Raw genomic sequence first — 19,883 nt, 5'->3', positions numbered from 1 at the left:
TAGGCCCCTGTCTTAAAATGTATAGCAAGGTACTTTTATGTATATTTATTTACCATATTTTTATGTTACGATTTTATTTTCTACTGACAAATACTGTAAATATTTGGTGTAAAATTAGAACATTTGTGGTTTCTTATAATGTTGCATTGTGTTTTTCTAGTCATGCGAGTACTGTGCTGTTGTTAGGCATATTTAAACCAATTCTGAAAGATTTATTTAGCATGTAGATGAAAAATATTACGTAGCAAGTAAATTTGTACAGTTTATGAGTGAGTTATATAACAATTAAAAAACTAAATAAAAAAAAATGATATACTTAAATATTAGAGGCGACATGGTGGCTCAGTGATTAGCAATGTCACCTCACAGCAAGAAGGTTGCTGGTTCGAGTCCCAGCTGGGCTTGGCATTTCTGTGTGGAGTATGCATGTTCTTCCTGTGTTGGCGTGGGTTTCCTCCGGGTGCTCCGGTTTCCCCCACAGTCCAAACACATGCGCTATAGGTGAATTGAATAAGCTAAATTGTCCATAGTGTATGTGTGTGAATGAGTGTGTATGGATGTTTCCCAGTGCTGGATTGCAGCTGGAAGGGCATCCGCTGTGTAAAACATATGCTGGATAAGTTGGCGGTTCATTCCGCTGTGGCGACCCCTGATGAATAAAGATACTAAGCCGAAGGAAAATTAATGATTTACTTAAATATTACAAATATTTAATAACATGCAATGTTACACATTTTTAAGTGAAGCAACCTCCCTTTTAAAACCCAATAAAGCAGAGTTTGTGTTTTTAATAGTTTATTCAGGTTTTATTCAGATTTTATTTAGTTTTATTCAGTTTTTATTCAGATTTTATTTAGTTTTATTCAGATTTTATTTAGTTTTATTCAGTTTTTATTCTTCCCAATGTAACAAGTTCCTCATAAACTGATGTTAAATAAACTTGCGGTGTCATAAAAAGCAAAGATTTTACTAATGTCCCCTAAAACACGCAGAAAGGCACTGATAGTACATTTCTCAGTCTGAGATTTTGCCTTTTATACCTTAAAATATATAATTAATTATTAAATTCTGAAAAAAAAGGCTAATAAATAATATTCTCTTCATTTCAACAAGGTTTTCTATAGTAAGCTATAAAAAGAAAACACATTACTCAAATGAACATGCTTAACTCATTGACTAACTCATGATTTTTAAAATAAATTTATGTTATTAAATATATTAACATTGACTAATATAAATAACATCCTTTTAGACTCACATGCACTTGCCACAATCAAAAAGCATCTCTATGTAATCACTTCCACCTTAAAAGATGCAGTTTTGTCATCATAAAATGAATGGCACATGCTATATTTACACAGAACAAACATGATGCCCTGCTTGTCCTCTTCTGAGTGGCAAGGTTAATATCAGTATGTTTAATGTTTTGTTCTTTGATGTCTTCTGATTGGCCGTCGTCTGCGCTGTCGTGTTTGTCTTCTCCTGAGGAAGCTGTTCAGTTGTTCCCTGTATTCACGCTGGCGCATGGACACGTACCCGCATGGGTCACACAGATCCTGAACACAAAAACACACACACACATTAGAGACAGACTCTACACACAGACCTTCAGATATTCGATATTTAAAACAAATTGCTGACAGGCCATTGAATTATTATTTAAAGTATAACTCAAAGCAGAGTGGCCATTATACCTCAGGTGTGCATTATTTTCTAATAATACTATGGACTGGAGTGCTTTATTCTGCGTATTCTATGATTACCACAGCTAAAACAGCAGTTCAGATGTTGTATTTCAGATATTTGTCAGGTTTTTGTCCTCAAACTACTGCAGTGTGTAGCACTGGTCTCTTACACACCTCATCTAAAGCCTTCTGTTTTGATGTGATTGTTGAAATCATTCAGCGTAGTGTTATGGAGCTGTAATGCGCTCAAAGCCTGCCGGAACTACTTTAGCTGTAAGTTTATCTGGAAATAAGGGCACACATTCACTCAGCCAATCAGAATCAAGCATTCATATTACAGGCATTCTGCATATTTTACATATCGCTCTTATTTTACACAGCTAATTTAGATAACCAGCTCTATTGTGACTCACACGTTCCCTATGTAGTGTGCACTATATTCCTCAGAGATGTCGGTCCATATTGACAAGATAGCATCACACAGCTGCTGCAGATTTGTCGGCTGCAAATCCATGATGCAAATCCCCCGTTCCACCACATCCCAAAAGTGCTCTATTGGATTGAGATCTGGTGACTGAGGAGGCCATTTGAGTACAGTGAACTCATTGTCATGTTTAAGTAAACAGTCTGAGATGATTTATGACATGGCGCGTTATCCTGCTGGAAGTAGCCATCATAAGATTGGACGTGTTGTGCGTTCAAAGATGCTCTTCTGCAGACCTACTTTCTATCAGCTGAAACCAGACTGGCCATTCTCCTCTGACCTCTGGCATCAACTAGGCATTTGCGCCCACAGAACTGCCGCTCACTGGATATTATCTTATTTTCAGACCCTTCTCTGTAAACCCTAAAGATGGTTGTGCATGAAAATCCCAGTAGATCAGCAGTTTCTAAAATACTCAGAGCAGCCCGTCTGGCACCAACAACCATGCCACGTTCAAAGTCACTTAAATCACATTTCTTCCCCATTCTGATGCTCGGTTTGAACTGCAGCAGATCGTCTTGACCAGGGATGGGCAAACTCGATCCTGGAGGGCCAGTGTCCCTGCATAGTTTTGCTCCAACCCTAATCAAACACACCTGCTTGTAGCTTTGTAGTGATCTTGAAGACACTAATTAGGGTGTTCAGGTGTGTTTGATTAGTGTTGGAGCAAAACTCTGCAGGGACACCGGCCCTCCAGGATCGAGTTTGCCCATGCCTGGTCTTGACCATGTGTACATGCCTAAATGCATTGAGCTGCTGCCATGTGATTGGCTGATTAGAAATTTGCGTTAATGAGCAGTTAGACCTAATAAAATAGCTGGTGAGTGTATATGCACCCTTCAAGATGAAATCATGGCAGTATCCTGAGGAGTCCACTTTGCAGGGCACTTGTTGTCAAATTAGAATAAACGTCTGACGTGAATAGAGAAACATAGGAAATGTGCAGAGTTGTGGGGCACAAGGAACGGGATTGAAAAACGCTGTACCATTGATAGTTTTCACATGCCGTCACATCATGCCGTCATAGTAGAAGTGAGTAAATAGATTTTCCCTACCAGTAAATATTAATCTAACCATCAAATGTCACCAAATATAAAAGCAAACACTTACGAGCTATAATGCAGTCACTCATGACTAAATCACTGAGGAATATCCACAAGATAAATGTAAACATTACTGAATTGGAGCTCCGACAGGAACATGAGGGTTTAAAGTGACTAAATAATTGATCATATATGGATCGCTAGTGCCCATTATTTACAGTTTGTGATCATATCTCCGTTTTATTCTTGTGAAATGTGATTAAAATGTTCGTAGCTTGAAACAGATGGAAAATGTACCAGTTTGTGCTGAGTTTCTGTGTAGCTGTTATTACAGCCCATTGTTAATTTGGACACAGGTCACATGACTGAAAAATATCATCAGGTTTTTTAATGCTTGATTCTGATTGGCTGATGCTCATTTAGTATAATAGATGATACTTTACCGGATAAGAGGCGTGGAAGTGTTTGTAACCCCCCAGCAGCAGGTAGAGCTCAGGATAATGCAGATTCGGGTACACGTTAACACATCTGTCCAGCCTCCTCAGATACTGACACCTGGCCAATGGGAAAGAAGATCACACGTCTTGATTTTGCCAAGTACGATGCAATCCTGGATTAGCATCTATGTTGATCCTGGAACATCATTTGTGTTGGAAAATGTAATCCATACCTATTCCCTACCCCTAAACTCAACCATAAAGGTAAATTATTCCCTAAATCAGAGGGGAATAATAGTTAACAATCATGTAGAAGTGCATAAGCCTAACCGTAAGCCTAAATTAAACATAAAATAATAAACAGTAAACATATCCCTTAATTCTGATTGGCTGATTGGAATGTTGTTCCAGGATCAACATAGATGTTAATTCAGGAATATGTCCTACTTGGGGAAATCAGGTTGGTGAAAGAAGACCACAGGTGATCATTTCTGGACACTTTTGGAGAGACTATTTTAGGATATCACAGATCCAGTGTGAGAAATGTCCAGGTTTATACAGTCTTGGTGGCCCTCAGCCTTACTAAAAACACTAAATCACTGTCAAATCAGAGTTGTATCCTTCTAGGCCAACGGGTGCTTGTGAAAAAATGGAAATCTTCCGAAATACCTGTGATTTTTGTGTGGCAGCTTGTGAAAAATGTTTCTATTTCTATGAAAATACTGAAAAAGCAGCATGTGTGTTCATAATAATAGTGTGTTTCTCACAGATGAGGTCCTCTTTCTGATGAGAACTCGCAGTGGAATATGATCAGTTTTCGTGACGGCGACTCCTCGTCCTCTAGAAGTGAATCAGATGCAGATCGTCCACACGGCCTGCAGGTGGAGACGGACACCTGAGCTCCTGCTGAGGCCTGATGGAGCACCTGCTGGATCTGATGCTCTGTGTACAGGTTTACTGCACCCTGAATCAGAGGAGGATAGTTTAAAAAGACAGTTTACACTAAAAAATGACAGATTAATTACCATTTACTCCAGTGGTTTATAAATTACTCAAACATTTATGAATTAATGGGCATCCGCTGCATAAAACATATGCCAGAGTAATTAGCGGTTCATTCCATTGCAGCGAGCTCTGATAAATTAGGGACTAGGCTAAAGGAAAATGAACGAATGAATTAATGTTAAAGGGATAGTTCACAGAAAAATGTAACTGATGTCATCATTTATTCATTCTACACTTGTTACAAACCTTTTTGAGTTTTATCTGTTGAACATTAAAGAAGATATTTTGAAATATGTTGGAAACCTGTAACCATTGACTGACATAGTAGGAAAAATAAATATTATGGAAGTGAATGGTTACAGGTTTCCAACATTCTTCAAAATATCTTCTTTAGTGTTCAACTGAAGAAAGAAACTCATAAAGGTTTGGAAACACTTTACAATAAGTAAAATAGTGAGTAAATTTTTTTTTTTTTTGGTGAACTATCCCTTTAAAGTGTTAATGTTTAAGATTAAAATCAAACATCATTACTGTTTTATATAATGCAGCTAATAAAGTTTTAACATAATAACTTGATGGTAAAATCAATGCTATATCTCATTAATCAGCCAAAGCCAATATTTGTGACCCTTTTTTAGCATTATTTGCTTTAATACATGTGCTTTGCTGTGACACCCCACTAATGTCTTATAAAAATATACTTTTATTAATCTCAGGAACCACTGGAATCCTGGAGAGACGGATTAATGGATTAAAGTGAACGGAAGTCAACTTTAAAGGGCTAGTTCACCCAAAAATTAAAAATGACTCACTATTTATTCTCTCTTAAGTGGTTCTAAACCTTTATGCATTTCTATTTTCAGTTGAACACAAAAGAAGATATTTTGAAATATGTTGGAAACCTGTAACCATTGACTGACATAGTAGGAAAAACAAACATTATGGAAGTCAATGGTTACAGGTTTCCAACATTCTTCAAAATATCTTATTTTGTGTTCAACTGAAGAAAGAAACTCATAAAGGTTTGCAAACACTTTACGATAAGTAAAATAGTGAATACATTTGTAATTTTTTAGGTGAACTATCCCTTTAAAGTGTTAATGTTTAAGATTAAAATCAAACATCATTACTGTTTTATATAATGCAGCTAATAAAGTTTTAACATAATAACTTGATGGAAAAATCAATGCTATATCTCATTAATCAGTCCCAAAGCCAATATTTGTGGCCCTTTTTTAGCATTATTTGCTTTAATACATGTGCTTTGCTGTGAAACCCCACAAATGTCTTGTAAAAATATACTTTTATTAATCTCAGGAACCATTGGAATCCTGGAGAGACGGATTAATGGATTAAAGTCAATAGAAGCCACTTTAAAGGGCTAGTTCACCCAAAAATTTAAAATGACGCACTATTTATTCTCTATCAAGTGGTTCTAAACCTTTATGCATTTCTTTCTTCAGTTGAACACAAAAGAAGATATTTTGAAATATGTTGGAAACCTGTTACCATTGACTTCCACTGAAGGATAAACAATTACCGTGGAAGTCAATGATTACAGGCTTTCAACATTCTTCAAAATATCTTCTTTTGTGTTCAACTGAAGAAAGTAACTTATAAAGATTCGTAAACACTTTAGGATGAGTAAACAGTGAGTATTTTTTCCTTTTTTATGTTATAATGTTTAGGAACTCATTAAAATCAAAAGTCATTACTGTTTTAAATAATGAAGATACAAATTTAATAAAGATCAGTTGTATTTTGGTTTTAAACTAATATTAACGTAATAACTTGATGAAAAAAAAATTACTGGTATATGTCATTATTCTGTCCCAAAGCCCAATATTTGGGGCCTAAAATGACTGATTTTGGGACATTTTTTAGCATTATTTACTTTAATTGTTGTGTTTTGTAGTGAATCCCCACAATTATCATATAAAAATATACAGTTTTTAATCTCAGGAACCGCTGGACTCACTAAATCCCGGATGGACTGATTTATGGATTAAGTAATATAAATTATAAAATGGATTAAGTAACATTAACTAATGATACCTTATTGTAAAGTGTTATAATCCTTTCGCAATTTAATTAGTTTGTAAACATTTCTGTTCATATAAAATAAAGCAATGCACAAAAATATACAGTTGTTTTTAATTATATCTGTTAAAGTACCATTTGCAGCTTATGTCAATATCATTACAATACTATATATCATGATAAAATCTTCAGAAATACATCAAATGTCTAATGCATTATATTTTAAATACCTTAATGTGTCCTCCCTGGTACTCGTACGGGTAACGACAGTCGACAATGAGAAAATCCTCCACCGCTGGACCAAACTGACCTCTGATCAGAGATGCCACCTTCAGGTCATACACATATAGACACACATTAAAATATGCATGATGAATGGTTAATTCAAACACTGTATATAAATGCACTAATCAGATCTGATCCTCATTATTTTAGACCATATTAAGGATTCCTTACGGTTTGCGCGCTGACGCAGTGATGCTCCCGATGGCCTGCGCCCTCAACAGGAAGCAGGTGTTGCTATGGAAACAATTGTGTCATGACTAAATGCATGAATAGATAATAATTTCATATCAGCTCTTAATGTGATTATGCAATCCTCTTAACTGCGAATGAACAGCTTTCTGACAGCCTTTGAAGGCAAAAAAAATCAGGAATCAATAAGACTTTACTATCATTTTGAAGTAAATTTCTTCTACTTATTATTATCAATTATTTATAAATACAGTAAAAATTGTGAATGCAGTAAAACAAAGTGCATCATAACAACAGTCATCACATGACAGTTTCTAATTATTAGCAATGCAAATTATTCCAATATGCAAATTTGCAGCTCAAAAAACATTTCTTACAATGTTGACCATTTTATTGTTGTGCCGCTTCACATTCTTCGTCGAAATTCATTCAATACATAGTTCAAAAGAACAGAACTTATTTTTTCAATGGAAATATTTGGACATAATCAATGCCAGTTTTAATCAATATATCTAACCTTGCTGAAATATGATCTTATTTTCTTTTATAAACGTCTTGCTGACCCCGTAACTTTAAACTGTATGTATTAAATAAAGTGAAAAATGCAAAGTCTGACGTTTTCTAAATAGCTGAAACTGTGTAAAAATACAAGTGACACTGACAAAATACTAAAATACAATAAAGAACAAGAAAATAAATATACATATATATAATAAAACAAAGCAAAAAAGAAAAGAAAAGAGCGGGAAAAAAAAGGAAGCAAGTCGACACACGCTTGACTTTTATGCTTAAAGGGCACATAGTTTACCTCTTTTTTATGATTTAATATTAATATTATGGTTGTTCTGAGTGTGCCAGTTTAGGTTCAGTTTAAAACACAATTCAGATTTTTTTATTATAATGTGTTAAAAAGTGTCATGTTGGGGGCGTGTCCACAGCTCGCTGATTTATGGGTGTGTTGCTTCACATGTAAATTAGTTTCGGCTTCCCGCCCAACGTAACAAGGGGGTGGAGCCATGAGCTCACCCGCTCTGCGTTTGCAACAGAGTCTGACAGGCAGACTGAGAGGAGAAGGAGTGAGAGGATCCGCATTCAGTCGTACATGTACGACTCGGACACAGACCAAGCAGAGAGTACAAAATCATTTGTGTCTTTGTACAGTTTTACAGCCAACTGTGTGCTAGTTTCAAGTGCCGAGCTTGTACACAGAAACTAATAACCACGCACACTGAATTAACTTTGACTGAGGCACCGGATGTGCCGCTCGAAGCCGCGACACGGCACACCAGACACTCTGTGGCGCTGCAGAGACATGAAGTGTCCTGAATCGTCGCGCCACGCATTTTTGAATTCTAAACATAGGTTTCTGCAGCGGTCCGCGGCGCCCAGCCGTCGACTTGAGTGTACCCTGATAGAAACCTATATTTAGCATTCTAAAACGCATGCTAGTTAAGATCACAGGGAGCTTCTGGGATCACGAGAAATGCAAACGGCTGAAGTATAAGGTAGACTCAATGAGAAGTACACATGTTTGCAAACCTACCTAAAGATACAACCAATAATTCCGATTAGAGCGATAATGTGCAGAATATTGATCTTGTGTTGAGCCCAATGAGCCTTGCATCTAAAAATAGAGCTAGCGTGTTCCTTTAGTTATATCGCTTCGACTCACGCTGAAAATGGCGGACGTGAATCAACAAACTGAGGATATGATGACGCGCCAGTCAATCAATATTGGTGGGCGGGGGGACCGCACTCCTACGTAAAGTTGAGGTCGGTTTGAAAACAGCTCCAATCGGTCCACCGTTTTTTATGTTGTTAAATTGAAAAAAAAAGCACTGGGTGTGTTTATATCACCCCAATATGACGCTCTATACACCATACATGCACATATGTCTGCCCAAACAGCTTGAAAAGTAGATTTTTTACCATAGGTGCCCTTTAAATCAATTTCCTATAGATGAACCTAATTTATGTCTTGTGTAATTACTATCTTACTTTTGAAATAAGCATATAATAACATATGATACCATAGGCGGAGGGTGAACAAACTCCAGGGTAAAGCTAATATTTGCGCTGCCCTTTAATGCATTTAAAAAGATTTGTGACCAACCAAGAAGAGGTTTTAACAAAAGCCCCGCCCATCAACAAATGTCTATTATATTCAACACGCACATTAAATTATTTTATTAAACTCACCCATTTGATCTACACAGTTTCAAAAGTTTAGCGTCAGTTTATCTATTTTTTATAATTATTACTTTTAAAAATCTAATTAATATTCTGTTCATCAAGACGGCATTTATTAAATATTAAAAAATTGTTAAATACTTATTAATAAATATTTATATATTACTTACTGTATGCAGTTTCAAATGAAATTATTACTCCTTGTTGCTTTTATTACTAATAATAATAATAATAATAATAATAATAATAATAATAATAATAATAATAATAATTAATATTAGAGAGGACACAGCCCTCACTATTCTACCGCCCTAGGTCACCTCTGGATGCGCCAACCGGCCCTGAGAATACGAAATCATTCTCTTTTTCACGAGGCCAATTGAAAACTGAACTTGTAATTCAGCAATAAATATTTGACCTGTAAAATGTAAAACTCGATTGCCTAAACAAGATTACTACACTATAGGCTAGACCAGTGTTTCCCAACCCTGTTCCTGGAGGCACACCAACAGTACATATTTTGGATGTCTCCCTTTTCTGACCCATTAACTTCAGGTGTTGGAGTCTCTTCTGATGTTATGATAAGTTGATTCAGGTGTGTTTGATTAGGGAGAGGTTGAAAATGTGTACTGTTGGTGTGCCCTAAGGAACAGGGTTGGGAAACACTGGGCTAGACTACGTTACAATGAAATTACTAATTTCAGTTAATACTGAAAACAAGTTAATCCAGTGTATATATCATTATAATATTTTATAATATATTATTATTATAATACTCATTTGTCGTTTTATTACTAATGTCCTTGACCAGCAAATCAGAATAGTCCGCTGTCCAGCACTTTTGGTTTGGCTTTCAGAGCTGCTGCGAACTCCAGTAATAAACAGCGCTCATCAGTGCAACATGCGGGGTTGGACAGTTCCATTTTTGTGCGGAGGGGGACTTGAAATTTCATTGACGAACTTACAATAGCTAAATTGTTGTTTAAATCATCAACATTAAATTACATTCAAATTACGCCTTACACCTGTTACATGTTTTTAATGCAATTTTTTTTCTTTGCTGCCATCTCTGTGGTCTCTGGCCAGGGGGAGGCTAAGCCTTCCCCAGCCTTACACATGCTCTGCCTATAAATGATACATTATATTGTTTTGATTTTACAGAACCAACCTTACTGAAGTCTCCTATGAGCGTGAGGTCAGCAACTGCGTCCTGAGTGACAGGTGTGGGCGGGGCTTGCAGCTGTGACATCAGCTGACGGAATCTCACAGCGGCCTGCAAAATGATTGACAGGTAGAGAATGTTTATGATTGGATAAGAAAGTGGTTATTTGGGGGTCCTAAGCAATTCCAGCCATGGGTTCCAACAGTCCTGATATGCACCCGTATATTTATTTATAATAAATATTGCCGGCAGCTAGCTCTCTGCAACTCTCACATGGTCACCCACTGAAGCTAAGCAGCGCTGAGGCCAGTTAGTACCTGGATAAGAGAAAGCTAGGTTGCTGCTGGAAGTGGTGTTAGAGAGGCCAGCAGGGGGCGCTCAACTTGTGGTCTGTGGGGTCCTAACGCCCCAGTATAGTGAAAGGGACTTTATACTTCTCAGTGAGCAGTCTTTCAGATGAGACGTTAAACCGAGGTTCTGACTCTCTGTGGTCGTTAAAAATCCCACGATGTGCTTCGAAAAAGAGTAGAGGTTTAACCACTGGCCTCTGTCCATCATGGCCACCTAACCATCCCCATAAATAAATGCGTAAAATACTTCGCGTGTCCAGAAAATCGCAATTTAAAAGTAGAGATGTTACGTTTTTAAAGATGGTGAGTAAAGGGGAAGGAGAGTAACATTAATTTTGGGTGAAACACATAAGCAAACACACAATATCAACAAGTGAGGAACAAAATACCAAGACTAACTAAATGCAATAAGGTGAGTTTATTTACAAAGATAGTGATAATAATAAATGCAAAAATATGTATTTAGAAAGAACATTAAATATTTACAAGAATACATTGAAACTACAGACAACAAATGGGACACAAGATGTTTGAACAGATAGATGGGAGAGTTGGAGAGATGAGACGCGGGCGGCGACCAAACAATAGAAATAAATAAAACCTATTGAATCTATTGGCCCAACATCTACCCTATCTATCCAAAAGAAAAAAATACAGTGGATATCGAAAAGAAATCTTCGCGTTTACTAACTTATTTATTTATTTATGATCATTTTAGATCATAGATTTTATTCTGTAACTTAAGATCATTTAATCTTCTTTTCTATACATGTATTTTTATCTTAATGCGATTTCCACATTTTAAATTATTTGTCTTCTTAAAATGAATTCACAACTAAGAATAATAAATAAACTATTTTATTTTTAAAACTAAATCATCATCTGAGTCTATTGAGTCTACTGGACTGATCCATAATTTGGCGTGGGGTAACACATATTCGCACGGATGTAATAATTAGCTTCAGTTTTGATTTGTTAGACCTTCACTATACAAAATATTATAAAAAACTGTGTTATATATAATTTATAGACATTACTAGGTATTTATTGGCCAATCTCTTACTTTGACTATTTATTTATTTGTTTAATTATTTATATATTTATGTATTTATTTTTATTGTATAAACTATCAGGATACAACACAGTATAAAAGATATATATATATATAAATTAAATTAAATACACAAAGTAAAGTGTACAACATTTCTACATCCAATGATTTTAAGAATTGACAGGGGAATCAAAATGTGTTATAATAATTGATACATATCTCAGATTTTTTTTTGCTTTTCAACAATTTCACAGTAGAAATAAAGACGTCAAACTCGATATAAAAACTGTTAATGTGGGAGGTGATTTAGCAATTTTCTGTTTGTGTATGTAAAATTTAGCCAGTAAAATAAAGATATTAACAATATATTCAAGACTTTTGTTGGATTTGTTTTCATAATAAAAATAACATATTTTAATGTAAAATTATAACTAAGTTTTGTCCTTTTCAAAATATATTTCGCTAGATCCTTCCAGAAATTGTTTTACAGCGTTGCAACACCTGTGGTGAATATTCAATATATAATTTACAATCATAACTGTATCTTATCTGTATCTTATGAATCATTCATTTTACAAAGAAACATACAAATAACAATAACACCGATAAAAAGTCGAGTTGTTTCAATTTGATCAATGATAATTACACTAAAACTCTTGCATGAAATCAAATAAAGCCTCACCATTGGATCCACCGCCTCTGTTTCTCGTGAGTGAGTGGCGTCCTCTTCTGGATCACTGCGGTATTGTCTCCTGTTTCTGCCCGCGGTTTCAGTTTCATTAGATAAGGAGAATCTACTGGACAGACGCACGCGCAGTCGCTTCTGTTGGACAAACGTATCTGTCGTCAGTTTGAATGAAGGTGAGACTGCAAGAAAACACTTCCTATATATGAAGGTATGTACAGCATTTCTACATCTATTGATTTTAAGAATTGACAGGGGAATCAAAAATGTGTTATAATAATTGATTCATATCTCCGATTTTTTTGCTTTTCAACAATTTCACTGCAGAAATAAAGACGTCAAACTCGATATAAAAACTGTTAATGTGGGAAATGATTTAGCAAATTTTCTGTTTGTGTATGTAAAATTTTGCCAGTAAAATAAAGAGATTAACAATATATTCAAGACTTTTGTTTGATTTGTTTTCCTAATAAAATAACATATTTTAATGTAAAATTATAACTAAGTTTTGTCCTTTTAAAAATATAGTTGGCTAGATCCTTCCAGAAATTGTTTTACAGCGTTGGAACACGTGTAGTGAATATTCAATATAGAATTTACAATCATAACGGTGTCATAATCATTCATTTTACACAGAAACATACAAATAACAACAACACCGATAAAAAGTCGAGTTGTTTCAATTTGATCAATGATAATTACACTAAAACTCTTGCATGAAATCAAATAAAGCCTCACCATTGGATCCACCGCCTCTGTTTCTCGTGAGTGAGTGGTGTCCTCTTCTGGATCACTGCGGTATTGTCTCCTGTTTCTGCCCGCGGTTTCAGTTTCATTAGATGAGGAGAATCTACTGGACAGACGCACGCGCAGTCGCTTCTGTTGGACAAACGTATCTGTCGTCAGTTTGAATGAAGGTGAGACTGCAAGAAAACACTTCCTATATATGAGCAAGGATTGGTTTACCACAACAATAAAGTGCGAAGTACAATGCCAAAGTCATGTCAACATGATAGAAATGAACTGAGTGCTTTTGTTTCGCTCGAGACCGGAGGCCTCACACATGGAAATGACCTCCAAAGCGAATGTTTTAACTTTTATCACCATTTTACTGTCAAACTATGAATATCTTGATGAAACAAAAAATTAGACCTTACACAACTTCTCAGTTAGTCAAGAAAAGGGCTGTAGATAGATCTTTTTAAACGTGAAAGGCTTGGGACGTTTGAATGGTTAAGTCTATATGAGATACAGCTGAGGATACTCACAGCAATATAGCATGACTTTTGTGACACTGTACAACAATAATTCATATTTTTACATTACTGTGAGGGTTGGGTATGAGTAGACGTTAATAAAACACGATTTAATGTGTAATTAAATAAATAATATGAATAATGCTCTGTATAGTTACTGTAATGGTTGGGTTTAGGGTTGGGGTACGGGTAGATGTTAATAATATACAGTAAATAGATCATTTAGGTGGTTCATTCCACTGTGGCGACCCAAGATTAATAAAGGGACTAAGCTGAAAATAAAATAAATGAATGATAATAGATAATTTAATAAATAATTCTTGTTAACTGTCAGCCACAGCTGTATCCCTTCTAGGAACAATCCTCAGATAATGTGCTATATTAGAGCAAGTGTTTTTCAGCCACAGATTAATTTCCAATTACTGTTAATGCGACTATTTCAATTTCATAAGGTTCGTTTTACAGCATCAATAATGTAATTTAATTTAAATATAATCAGTTAAACAGACTTAAACATTTATTAAGTTGTTTAAGCGTAAAACAAGATGAAACACAAGTTTGAACACAAGCCCCATCAAGAGCAGCAGACGATCGCAGAAACTCCATGGAAATACTGAGGTAAAATAAATGTATATATTTGAAGACATGGTGCAAAACAATGTCATTTAATTCAGTGTTTCTCGTGTGGTCTAAGAACAACTTTATATTATATATCTATCAGGCAGTGAAGATTTGAAAGAAGCCATGGGTGATTTTATAATGGCATGACAGTTCACAGAAAGTGCTTCAGCTGGCTTACTGAAGATTAAAAGTCCTTGTGTATACCTAATTTAATACATGCTACATTTCAAATAGCATTATGTCTACAAAAATAATGTGTGGGTTAATGAAAGAGGTCAATGAGAATATTACTAACAATGGCTCGCTCATTCTCCTTATTGGCAGGAAAGTCCTGATTGTTCCTCCACGGACGCCTGGGCTGATGGTAAAGTGCAGACACATGATTACATTTTAAACATCTTGATAAAATGTGAAATAAATTAATTGACAATTTATTAATGGTTACTGTGTGTGCGGTACCGTGTTTGAAGTGGATTCAGGAGACAGGCTTCTGCTAAGACAAATACAGAGCTGTTCACTATTCACATTTAGATTGTACATTTATTAATTCAGCAGACATTATGGAAATGACTGATTCTGATTATTAGTTAAGTGTATTTATATGAGGTCATCCATGCTTGTTTTATAATACCTTGCTCGTCGTCTTCTCACTGTAAAAAAATTAGGAGAAATTTAAATTTAGAGTAAATGAAGCGCAAAATCATGATGAACTTCAAAACGTTTAGAAAGGTTACTGAACAAATCTGATGTGGACATTTGTTGATCTGACCTACACATCCTGATCATGTCACGTGTGTCAGCTAATAATGAAGCTACTAAATCAACAATCATAGGCTTAGTCCCTTTATTAATCCGGGGTTGCCACAGTGGAATGAACCGCCAACTTATCCAGCATATGTTTTACACAGCGGATGTCCTTCCAGCTGCAACCCATCACTGGTAAACATCCACACACACTCATTCACTTACATACAATGCGGACAATTTAGCATGCCCAATTCACCTGTACCACATGTTTTTGGACTTGTGGGGGAAACCAGAGCACCCGGAGGAAACACAAGCCAACACAGGGAGAACATGCAAACTCCACACAGAAATGCCAACTGACCCAGCCGAGGCTGGAACCAGCGACCTTCATGCTGTGAGATGAACATGCTACCCACTGCGCCACCGTGCTGCCACTGAATCAAAATATTCTATGCATAATAATAACAATCATGTTTTATTTTATAATAATATAGATAAATAGATAATATCTATATACAGAGCTCAGCTTAAATGAGTACACCCCATTAAAAAAATGAATATTTTATCCATTTCTCAGTGAATATAGGTAATAATACTGGGTCCATTTGAACAAAAGAGATTTATTAAACACTTATATTTATTAAAATTATATTTTTGTCACCAAACGTGTAGAAATAGAGAGATAATGCATTCAAATGCATGCAAATTATTGCAAATAAAAATACAAGCTACAAAATTTCAACAGAATGTTTTATAAATTTGTTTTTTATCTTGATTTTTCCTTTCTTTTTTAAACATTTTTATTTAATATTTTTCCCTAACATATAGTTAGTATTGAGTTCGTATAGTCATTCATTTATTTTCTTTTCGGCTTAGTACCTTTATTAATCTGGGGTTGCCACACCGGAATATATATATATATATATATTAGTATTGAGTTTGTTAGTATTGAGTATAAGACAAACTTTTGGTCCGCTATTCTAAGTTATTTTCTTAGATTACCTCCATTTTTGGTTTCAGTACTGACTAATCTAACGTATATGCACAAATATAATATTGTAAAGCTTCCTATATATAGAAAATATGAATTTAAAATTTGTAAAGGGTGTACTCAAATATGCTGAGCACTATATAAAACAAGCTCATTTCTAAGAAGCAAAATGCAAGTTTAAACAATCATGTCTCATGTCTGCATGCATAAATTATGCTAATGTTATTTTTCTATCAGAATTATTAAATAGTTTCAAAAGTACCTGGGTATAAAGCAGAAACACTTCATCTTCAAACATAGGTTACGATAAAATGAATGAGTCAAATGAGTCACATGTGCAAACACAGGCAACCTGAAGAGTCCCTGTAGGAGATTTAATTAAGCTGTGTGTGTGCGTGCGTGTGTGTGTGTGTGTGTGTGTGTGTGAGGCTCTTGTCAGGACCTGTTGGCGTCTCTTTCTCCCTGGAGAGGGTATTGAGTGATGAACCGATGCATTCAGGTGTCAAAACAAGCTTTCTGGGGGTCGAGCGCTTTGGACTCAGACTAGATGAAAATATGCATCAGATATTAGTTATAACATAAACCCAAATTAAGTAATTCATAATAAATGTATCCCAGTACACTCTATATTGATGCAAATGGTCATTTAATGCTTGATTAATAGTTTATCTTGTATTTATAATGACCAAATATTGATATAAGATGCAAATGCAGATGCAAAAACCTGGAATTTTCTTCTACAATGAGCATTTTTTCTCAGCTTCTAATATTTATGTTCAGTTATTTCATGTTAAAAGCAATGAAAATAACCTATTCTTTGCCATAAAAGTGAAATTACTGAATCAAGATATAGGAGCCTGGGAAAATACTAATTTTAGAGAATATTTCAGATGGCATTTAGAGGTTTTAACATCTAAACCCTTTAAATATATGTCTTTTTGTGTTTAAGAAGAAAGTAAATCAATGGTAGGAGTTACAAATATAAATGAGAGAATTTTTGGAGGATGTATTCAGTTTTATTTAGTTTCTATTTCATTTATTTATGCACATTTGTACATATTTTACAAGTTATCACACATTTTTACAAGTGTCATTAACATTTACATATATTTTACTGTATTTTTGTTGCATTATCACTATTATTGTCATTTGGAAACCAATGATTGATCAATATTTGTGGATGGTTTTAAATAAATGTGACTTTCTTGTTCCAGAAAGGGAAAAAAGTTAGATATAAATAGTGGTTTAATGTAATTTTTTCGCTGAACAATTCAAATATAACAATATTTTGTTTTAAAATGATCTGATCTTGTATCATATGTGCTATAATTTATAAATCCTATGTGAAATAGTTGATTATGCAAAAATAATGACACATTCGATCACTTAATATTTAATTGAAATTATAATAGATTAAAATAAAAGATTGAATAATAATTTTTTATTTTTATTTATTTTAGTATATATTAATTACACTTTTTACTATACATTTGCTTTATGTTTTTATTTTTCATTTTATTGTGAATAATTTGATTAATATTATTAATATAAGCAATATAATATAATATATTTTATTTATATAAATTAACAGTATAGTTAACTATATTTAAAATAATAATATATTTTTAAAAATAATTTAAAAAATAAAACATTTGCAATTATCCTTGACAAAGCCACATCATTTAAAATATAAGAAGATCGTTTTATTGCATTATCTCCTTTAAATAAGAAGGATGCTTCCTCTCACCCGTCCTGACACTGGAGGTTCTGCAGGCTGAAGGAGAGCTCGTTGACCGGGGAAGAGTCTTCAGCTGTCAGATCACAAACCTCCAGCGCATCACCGGCCATTGGGCTGAATCAGAGTTGCAAACTGACCCAAACACTGTCAAAAATCATATGAGGTGTGCATCACTGAGTGTCATCATGTCTCTGCTCTGCTTGCCTTGGAAACTCCTGTTGCTACAACAAGCGCATATGATCGGCGGCGCGCGGCGCGTCCCCGCCCGTAGTACCGCTCTGTCATCGCTGTATGATCATCATAACAAAGCCAACACTTGCTAATGAACAACCAATTGTGTTATCGCTTCAGAAAGGCTGATCGTGACGGTTATATATTACTTCCGAACAACACGTCATCGAAAACGAAACAGAATGAATTCTTAAAAGAACATGCATTCTAAAAATTTGAATTTAGGAATCTGTGCGTGACGTTGCAGTTCTTTTTATGATTTCTTATCCAATAGTATCTGAATGCAGCCTTTATTATGCAAGCTGAGATCATGGCTGGCATTTCTCAGCGATGCACTGTGCGGGGTAGGGTTAGGTGTGGGTGAGCGCATTAAAAAGCATTGCATGCAGCTCAGATTACTTCTGCACCTTCATGAAACAATATTGCTGTTTTAAAATGCTTAACTCGATATTGTATCATGATGGATTCTGACTGGCTGACAGTCCCATGTAAAAAATACTATAGTAATATATGAAGCATAGTATGGTAAAGTGTATTATACACTGCATATATTATTTAGCAAACAACACTTTGTTAGTGAATGTTACAGCTGTATTAATAATACTGTTATCTGTTAATAAAACTGTTATCTACCTATATTATCTATAGGTAACTGATAAACTGTTATTCATTCTATACTTTTTACTATTTACTAAAGTAAACTAGTGTATTGGAGTATAATTGCATAGTATTGTACTGCATAGTATAGCATAGTATAGTATAGTATAGTATAGTATAGTATAGTAATTTATTATTTGTAATTTATTAATTTAACAGGGACAATGCTCATTAATAAACAGTGAGACTGTAATAAATAAGTGTAAATAAGCCAGAGTTAGCCACGGGGACTAATTTCCATCTTTTGCCCCCTGCCAGATTTTAAAAGGCAACCTAAAATCAAAAAACACATGATCACACATACAGAAACAGTAAAATTACAAATGACAACAGGATAAAACGTGTAATAAGAATTTCTTAAAATGTTAGACAGAAGAATTACACATGATTACAAACTTGATTTGCTTTTAGCCATTTCTTTAACTTATATTTAAAAGTTGAATAATTTGTAACACCCCTTAGTTTAGTTTAGTTTAGTATGGCATAGCTTAGCTTAGTTTAGCATAGTTCAGTATAGTATAGTATAGCATAGCATAGTATAGTATAGCATAGCATAGCATAGCATAGTATAGTATAGTATAGTATAGTATAGTATAGTATAGTATAGTATAGTATAGTATAGTATAGTATAGTATAGTTTGGTGTAATTTAGTAAAGTTTAGTATAGTTTAGTATTGTTTAGTGTAGTATAGTATAGTATAGTATAGTATAGTATAGTATAGTATAGTATAGTATAGTATAGTATAGTATAGTTTGGTGTAATTTAGTAAAGTTTAGTATAGTTTAGTATAGTTTAGTATTGTTTAGTGTAGTATAGTATAGTATAGTATAGTATAGTATAGTATAGTATAGTATAGTATAGTATAGTATAGTTTGGTGTAATTTAGTATTGTTTAGTATAGTATAGTATAGTATAGTATAGTATAGTATAGTTTGGTGTAATTTAGTAAAGTTTAGTATAGTTTAGTATAGTATAGTATAGTATAGTATAGTATAGTATAGTATAGTATAGTATAGTATAGTATAGTTTGGTGTA

General features: G+C 34.4%; 1 protein-coding gene across 1 annotated transcript; it reads right to left on the bottom strand.

Annotated features, from left to right (window-relative positions):
- Positions 1-798: 798 nt before the first annotated feature.
- On the bottom strand, positions 799-18,088 carry cdc25d (cell division cycle 25 homolog d). Its single transcript, XM_056461134.1, has 13 exons — positions 17,969-18,088; positions 16,664-16,764; positions 15,115-15,133; positions 14,943-14,973; positions 14,779-14,841; positions 13,345-13,485; positions 12,604-12,744; positions 10,527-10,631; positions 7,151-7,213; positions 6,925-7,023; positions 4,417-4,613; positions 3,656-3,767; positions 799-1,556 (listed from the first exon to the last, which is right to left on the bottom strand). Exons 1-13 carry the CDS (start codon positions 18,067-18,069, stop codon positions 1,419-1,421), a joined length of 1,311 nt encoding a protein of 436 aa, XP_056317109.1. The 5' UTR covers positions 18,070-18,088; the 3' UTR covers positions 799-1,418.
- Positions 18,089-19,883: the final 1,795 nt, after the last annotated feature.

The sequence above is a fragment of the Danio aesculapii genome, chromosome 1 (genome assembly GCF_903798145.1).
Source record: "Danio aesculapii chromosome 1, fDanAes4.1, whole genome shotgun sequence".
In the NCBI taxonomy this organism is placed as follows: Eukaryota; Metazoa; Chordata; class Actinopteri; order Cypriniformes; family Danionidae; genus Danio; species Danio aesculapii.
The sequence above is the reverse complement of the archived record's forward strand: the minus strand, read 5'-3'. Positions and strand labels throughout refer to the sequence as shown.